At 41.1% G+C, this 7,654-nt stretch overlaps 1 protein-coding gene across 1 annotated transcript; it reads right to left on the bottom strand.

Moving 5' to 3' along the window:
• Positions 1–3,948: 3,948 nt before the first annotated feature.
• On the bottom strand, positions 3,949–5,364 carry LOC139302412 (inactive serine protease 35-like). The gene has a single exon (XM_070926090.1). It carries the CDS (start codon positions 5,362–5,364, stop codon positions 3,949–3,951), a length of 1,416 nt encoding a protein of 471 aa, XP_070782191.1.
• Between the last annotated feature and the right edge of the window lie 2,290 nt (positions 5,365–7,654).

Genomic DNA, 7,654 nt, shown 5'->3' with positions numbered 1-7,654 from the left:
CTAACAGGATTAATGCGCCCTGAATGTCACCGTTAGTGCACTGGTTCCCGACCTTGGGGTCCTTAGAAAAAACTGAGGTGTCACAAGATGATTAAAAGGAGTGACGTTTCTCCTTTATTGCTTGTGAAATACAAGATACTTTCACATCTTATGGCCCTTAAAAAACTACAAATGAAATGATATGAAAGGATAAACTAGTTTTTAGTTGAACTGCTCACAAGAATAACCTCTGATGATGTCATAGTGTTGTCATCTGCTTGTCCTTGGAGAATACATATTTATAACAGGATGCCTGTGTTACAGACTGGAATTGTGGAAACGTGTGTGAATTTACCAGACTGGGAGGGTCCAATGAACGACACTATTGGTTGCATTATCTCCATCTATCTCTTGGAAGTCCCCCAACTAATGGAAGTGCAACAATAAATTGCTGGAGTGCCCCTTTAAGAGATCACAAACCAAAACATTTGGAAACCGCTGCGTTAGTGTTATGATCAGTGTAACTGATGTAAAAGACATTTTTGAAACTGAACACTTAAACAGCAGAGAGGCATTATCAGAAATGTGATTTGAATGAAGGTATCATACATTTCATGAATGTAACTGTTTCAGAGCTGCCAGTCTGAACATAGTCTTTGTCTGCATGTTCCTTAATCTCTGTCTGTCTTATCAGAGTATATATAATTAGACTTCACCTATTTCTATGGAGAGCTCTTGTTTTAATCAAGTTTCATTTTTTTCTCCCTCCTCTGTAGGTTTGTCATTGTGTCTGGAGCTCTGTGGATGTGGATGTCTGCACTTCCCCACTGCCTTCCCTTCAGTCATGCCCCAGCCCCTCAGCCAACCAGCCATTACATCTTCGATCTTCGCCCTCTCACCTCCCTCCGGCCGCAACCCCTAAAAGCCCTGCCCTCCTTATCTAATGTTGTAGCACAACTGTGAATGTGAACCCTAGATACAGAAAAACAAAATTCCGTTTATGTGTGTGTGGGTGTGCGTGTAATTCAGTGTTAACCTTTACTTAATATACTATGAAAAAATGAACAAAAAAACAAATAAATGTGTATTTAGATTCATTCTGGATTTCCGCGTATCAGCTGACTTGGAATGGTGGATAAATGTTGGTTTCTTTGCGCATCTCCCAGACGAGGACTGTGTTGTTAAATGTGGACTGTGTTCGGTGTGTGTAACTTCACTGGCCAACCCCCCAATCCCGCTCCTCTGCCCCTGTTGTCCAAACTAATACTGAGCTATGTTTATGTCATTAAAAACTTGGTCGTACCTATATCTGCTTGGCCATCCATCCTCCTACCTGTCTACTACTACGTTTTTGGAGAATTCTTGATCAAAATGTACCTGAAAACAACTTGCACTGAAAAATCGGGATTTATCATCGAACACATCAAGCTGTGTTCACTTTCATTTTTACTTTACCTTTTTTTTCTTTTTTAGGGACTGTATGAAACATGCAAAAACTGTGTTCAAATTGACATATGCATTTTAGACTTTTAAATGATAGATTATACATATTTTTCTTTAATCTTTATTTTGAGAGAAAAAAAATGTATCATATATTTTTAGTTACGTCAAATGATATGGTTGGAAAAAAAGGCAAGTAGACTAAAAACATTTCCCGCCTTCTTTGTACATACCTCTCAATCTGTAATCAGAGGCAGTATTGAATGGAAACTTTGCCCCGAGTGTTTACTGTTGCGCCCTCTGCTGGTGTGGAGTGATACTGCATCATAGCATGCAACACAGGTCAATCTGGGATGAATTCTTATACTCTCAGAGAGCTCCTTTCCTTGTCTCGGTCTCCACACAAGATGACTTAGTGTCTGGGTGGAAATCAAGGAGACAAGGAAGCATTTGTGTCTGTGATTGGAATGTGGCCTCAGTCCTCTTTGGGTCATTTGTGACGCAGCAGCAGCCGGTACATCTGATCATGTACTGTCACTGGAAGTCACTTGAGGACTCTCACTGTAAAGCACTCAAGTATACGCTGGATGTTCTGTGTGTTGTTTATTTCCAAAAGTGACTGTATCTTAATCCATTGTGGCATTGACAAAGTGTTGAAAGAAAAATAAAGATGACTATGACACATTAAAAACAAAAAGAATGTGGATAAATAATGTTTGCGAAGTATTCATATGAAGGCTGTGTTATTTTCTTTGGGTTATTATGGATGGCATCGTCCTCCCTCCCTTGCCCCCCCCCCCACACCTGCATGTGAGATGCAATAAAAGATAAATACACTGATTCAAACTAACCTCACGGCTCATCACTTATCTCTGTTCTGCTTTCTGTCAGCTTGTTGTTTGACAATTCAACACTTTCATTTGTGGTCGGCATGAATTATTTCTTTTGATAAGAAAGTGTGTTTTGTGGCATGAAAGTTAAGTTAAGTTTAATAACAGACAAAATTACAATACAAGATGTTGTTACTCACTTTTAAAAAGTACATACATATGTTGTGTAGACGCAATATTTCCTTTAACATGAAGTGAAATGAGGACCAACAGGCTATCACCAGTTTTACTTATGCTTCTATATAAAAGTAAACAAAGCAAAATGTTTACATTGTGCAACATAGGACAAAAAAATAGGCTCTTTTTCCTTTACATAATTACAGTTTCAGAGTTGTATAAATTAGGTGTTTCAGAGACAGACAAACGACTGTGGTGTTAAGAAAAGGTGACAATGAATTTCTCTCACAAATTGAAGAATAACTAACGTCAAATTAAAATCTGTCATGCTTTTAGCACAGAAGGATTTACTGCATGTGATTTACTACAGCCTCTAAATGAGCCTCTAAATGGCTGAAGAGGCCACAGATCCAGGACCAGATGACCTGAAGAGGTGAGCTGGTCTCAGCTCAGCATTCCCCAGTGAGACAATTTAGTTTTAAATGTGTCAAAAATTTCAAAGATCACTGATGATGATTAATTAAAGACAGTAATTTTGCTCTTATTCGTGCAGTTAAGAGTAAGTGCCATGCATAAACATTACAAAGTGTTAAGACTGTAAAGGTCTCAGGTCTCATAAGTTAGTAAGGACCACCTGAGGCAGTGGCTACACACTTTCCATATTTTGGGAATGTATGATGATAAATTAATGAAAGATAAATCTGTCCTAATAACCACACTCTTACACAACATGAAAATGTTCCTCACATGATGGTTTCACCATAATTACAATCAAACGTTCACATGTTAGTGTGAGTCTTCCTAATGTTTGTATCACCGTCATTTACAACAATTACAAACAGTGCAATACTTATTATATTAGCTGAGCAGTGAAATACATGAATTCTAGTTAGTTTGAAATACAATGAATAGCAAAACTCAGAAATTACAAATTAAACTGATTCTAAATATATAAACTTGCCAGGAAACACTTTAAAGGGAAACTCCTCTGAAAAAAAAAAAAGCTCTGTGAAAACTGATAAATTGCATGTGATGTCACCTGAGGCAAAGTCTGTTGGAGCTGAAGCCCACTCCTCATCTCTGCTATAGGCTAGTGGCTCGAGGCTACATTAGCCGCTACTAGCATAACACACTTGAACCTCTGACCGAACTGTCGGCGTTCGAGTTGCATTGTGGGCAATGTAGGGTGTGCATGAAGCCGTGATGCAGCCATAACACTTAACATTTGGAGGCGTGCTATTGGGTGTTTAAGTGCTTGAGGAAGGGCATTTTGAGTAGACGTGATTGTAGTTCTTACTTGACAACAATGCAGTCTGCACTTAGGATTTACACCTATACTTTGCTAAAGGTTAGCGTCTTCGTACAAAGCTTCTAAATCCTACTTTTTACTAAAACATTTTTCAGTTTAAGACCATTCTTGAGACAATTTCTTTTAGAAGTTTTATGCGTACAGGCCCAGATCTTTGAGTCTCTTTGAAAGTGACACCAGATATTTTTCTCTTGAAGATCCTTTGCTTTGCAGTCAAACCTCTTTACAGAGACGTGGATCTCCATGGATCCAGTGACAGATCTGGGCATATTTGGGTGGAGTAATCCTCACCGCAACATTAAAGTCCCTTTGCTCACCTCCCTCCACCTCCACCCACTGATGGCCTGAAAACACCCCAATCACCCTCCGTTGCCACTTCCCTCTCCCACCTGCATCTCCCACTTTCTGCCTCAGACGAACATAAACGCCTGCGCCTGTAGCGCCCGGCTGTGCGTCACAGTGCTGGTACATCAAATCGTCAGACTCGTTTGCCACTGAACAAAAGCGGTAGACCACCTTCTCATCTCCACGCCCGTCCAGCAGGCTTTTGTCAGCATCATAGCCTGAGAAGTGGATCCGTGCCAGGGGGGTGGCAGAGGGCGCCACTCCAAGCTCCATGTACTTTTGTTTGACAGGTCGTCTCAGCTCCAGAAGGGCGTAATTGTAGTCAGTGGACACTGAGTGGGTGGAGCTCTTGGTTTGGATCCATCCTTGAGGGATTCGGGTTTGTTTAACTCGTGACCAACGGAAGACAGGCTGCTTCCTGGGTTCAGCACTTCTTCGTATACGGTTGAGACGTTTCCCTCCTCCTCCTCCTCCTCTCTCTAACTCACCTATGTTTCCATGATCAACTACACCCTCCTCACGCTCTTTTCTTCCCCGGCGCCTCCTGTCTTTGCCTCCCTTTCTCCCTCTCATTACATCTCCATCTATACTATTCTGCTCCTCACCTTCTTCCATTATCTGCTCCTCACCTCTCTCCCCCTCTCCTCTCCTCCCACCCCTCCGTTGCCCTCCTCTCCTCCTACTTCCTCTTCTTCTTTTAGTCTTGAGCTGTAACACCCCTACTCTAAGCCTTCTGGCACCCTCTAGGTAGTCCCTCCCATCATGGATGCAGTGTGCGGCTGTTAGCACATGCCTAGGGGATATTAGGACTCCAGAGCAGCCTGTGGAGAGACGAACAGCAGTAGAGAAAGGGTAGTTGGTGATGAAATGTGAGTCAGAGATCACAAAGCGTCCATCTGCTCCGTAAATCTGCCGTTTCCTGCGGGTGCGAGCTTGTGACTGGGCTGGTGTTCCTGCAGATGTCTTGTTAAAACCCTCCAAACTGATATCTGTATGCGTGCAAGTGCCATTGTCATACAATGTCTCATATCCCAGAATCCTCTCTTGCTCAGTCCGGTCCATAGGTGGTAGGCAGAGTGTCTTTGTCTGTCCTCTCTCCTCATCCTCCTCCTCCTGCCCTCTGAACAAAGGCGTGCTTAAAGTCTCTGTGTGTGTGTCCAGCAGCACCGGGAGGCTTTGCCTGGTCCACCTGTACGCCTCGCTGCCCTCATCTTTACCACAAACTCCAGAAACTGTCAGGGCAGCTGCACAGAGCAGCAGACACAGGAAGTGATTGAGTCCCATCCCACTATAAAGAAAGAGACACAGAGATGGAAATGACTTATACCAAAGTGTTGGAGAGAAATACATGGTTCCAAACCTCTGAATCGCCTCCAACATCTCTTATTTCTTCTATCAGGCCAAGAGAGAAAACCCATGCGTGTTCCCACAACTCTTACTAGCAACATTCATGTTGCTTTTAAATATTATATGGCCAGCAGAGGGCACAGAAGCTCAATTTCTAAACATTATACCACTGAGCAGCAAAGTGTAAGTGATGTCTGTGATATTTCACTTTAAATTGACATGAGGTGTCTGCAATTTAATTAATAGAACACATAGTTCAAAATGCAGGTAATGCTATTATTAATACATAATCAAACAGCCTACTTTAACAAAAAGTGACATTTATATTGACTATTTTCTGATATTAATAAAGTCTGATATTATTCTTTTAACCTATTTAAAGACTTAGAAAAGAACTAAGCCAATCTGGAGTCCAACGTTATTAAGAAACAACACAGAGATACAGAGAAGATGTTGCTCTTGTAAACAATATAGAGGAAAAATAGTGATGGGATTTTATTTTGAAAAGATAACACAGAGTCAAAAACTTTCCTACCTGCAAACATTCAAAAAAGTAACCCCAAAAACTTTCAGTAAATGTTCTCCTTCTCATGAATAAAAAATCCTCTCTGTCCAAACGACTTCCAGCAGACTGGGTTCCATCATTTCCTGGGCTCAAAAAAAAAAAACTGGAGCTCAAGGAGAAGCTGTGTGCTGAGATCCTCACAGAAATCTACGTCCCACTCTGCTGTAGAGAAAAGTGACGAGCAAACAGGCAGAAGGGGGAGCCAGCCAGGAGGGTGCAAGCATGAATGAAGTTTTTGATCATGTGATGACATGAAATTTTAGGTCAAAAGGGAAGCCATGTGGAGATTCTGCAAATATTTTTATTACGTTGGGAATACACACAGAACAGAGTTGCGAAAGAAATTAATGTTGATATAAAGCTGTTTACAGAGGCGTCGACCAATAAAATGTTGTCTTTGAGTGCGTGTTTATCTGGTGCTTTTGCGGTAAAAAATGCAAGTGTAGATTTATGTCAGGTGACGTTTGAAGTGTGGCCAGACACACACACACACACACACACATACACCTGTATTTTAACCCTTGTTGGTGTCTCTCAGCTTTGTGCAACAAGAGTTTATTCAGGAACTCGATGATTAGATGTTCCATCACACACACACACACACACACACACACACACACACACACACACACACACCAACCAGCAGGAGTTTGTTATGTTGCCGCTTGGCATTATAGTAATATTGTATATAGTAATATATTATATAATATAGTAATAAATAATAGGTTGAACATTATTTCAAAAATGTATATACTACTGTGATGTTGATGCCCCAAATAAATTGTGATTATTGTGATTATTGTATATTTCTGCAGGTGTGTGTGTGTGTGTGTGCAGCGAACCAGCGACCCCCTAAATAACCCCGTGCCTATGGTTTAGTTATCAACACGTTGTATCTCATTTGTTTAATCTGCACTGTGGTGGCAATTTCTGCTGAATACAGCACAAAGTCAAAACTCTTGTAGGTTTAATTCAGCGTCTGCAAATGGACTCACAGCACAGTCAAATGAGTAAGCTGAGCAAGTAAGCCCAGAGCACAGGAGAAGTCAGTTTGTAAACACACTGATACTGCAAGCTCAGGAAAAGATAGCGAACTGCATCTTAAAAGACAGCGGAACAATTCAGGCCATCTTATCTCTTATCCCTGGCTACTGAGTAAGACGCTAGCAGTTTGTTATTCGAGTGAAACACAGGGTTTCTTCACACTTTCTGTTTATTCACAGTGTCAAAGTAAAGGGCAAGAAATTGGGGTTGATAGGTTTCTACAAGTATATGGTCAACTTCATCAGTTTACAGTACTTGAGTACACTCCACCACTGTTTATTATCCACTTTGTCACCACTCTCTTTGTCTGTCTTTGTGCTCATATTATGTTAGTCATTGTAATGTCTCCTAACAGTATAAATACAGTGCCCCAGGACAGTAGCAGTGTGGTTCCAAAGATAACTTCCAGAGGACTTCTCTGTTCAAGGTTTCACTTAATTTTCTTAACGGCCTCTGTGACTTTGCGTCACTGTACAAATAATTCTCGATAAAGCTCTGTGTTGTTCTTCCACTGATGTGTCTCATGATGGTTGGCTACATCCATCACTGCATCTTCTTGTTCCCCTTTTCTTTACACTCTCTCCAGCTTTCACCTTTTGTGCTTTCTTTTCATTAATT

This window comes from Enoplosus armatus, chromosome 19, assembly GCF_043641665.1.
Source record: "Enoplosus armatus isolate fEnoArm2 chromosome 19, fEnoArm2.hap1, whole genome shotgun sequence".
Classification (NCBI taxonomy): Eukaryota; Metazoa; Chordata; class Actinopteri; order Centrarchiformes; family Enoplosidae; genus Enoplosus; species Enoplosus armatus.
This window is presented reverse-complemented; position numbering and strand designations above follow the sequence as displayed.

Bases quoted from the DNA above. Each gene is read 5' to 3' on its own strand.
- LOC139302412 (XM_070926090.1), bottom strand. From the start codon at position 5,364: ATGGGACTCAATCACTTCCTGTGTCTGCTGCTCTGTGCAGCTGCCCTG.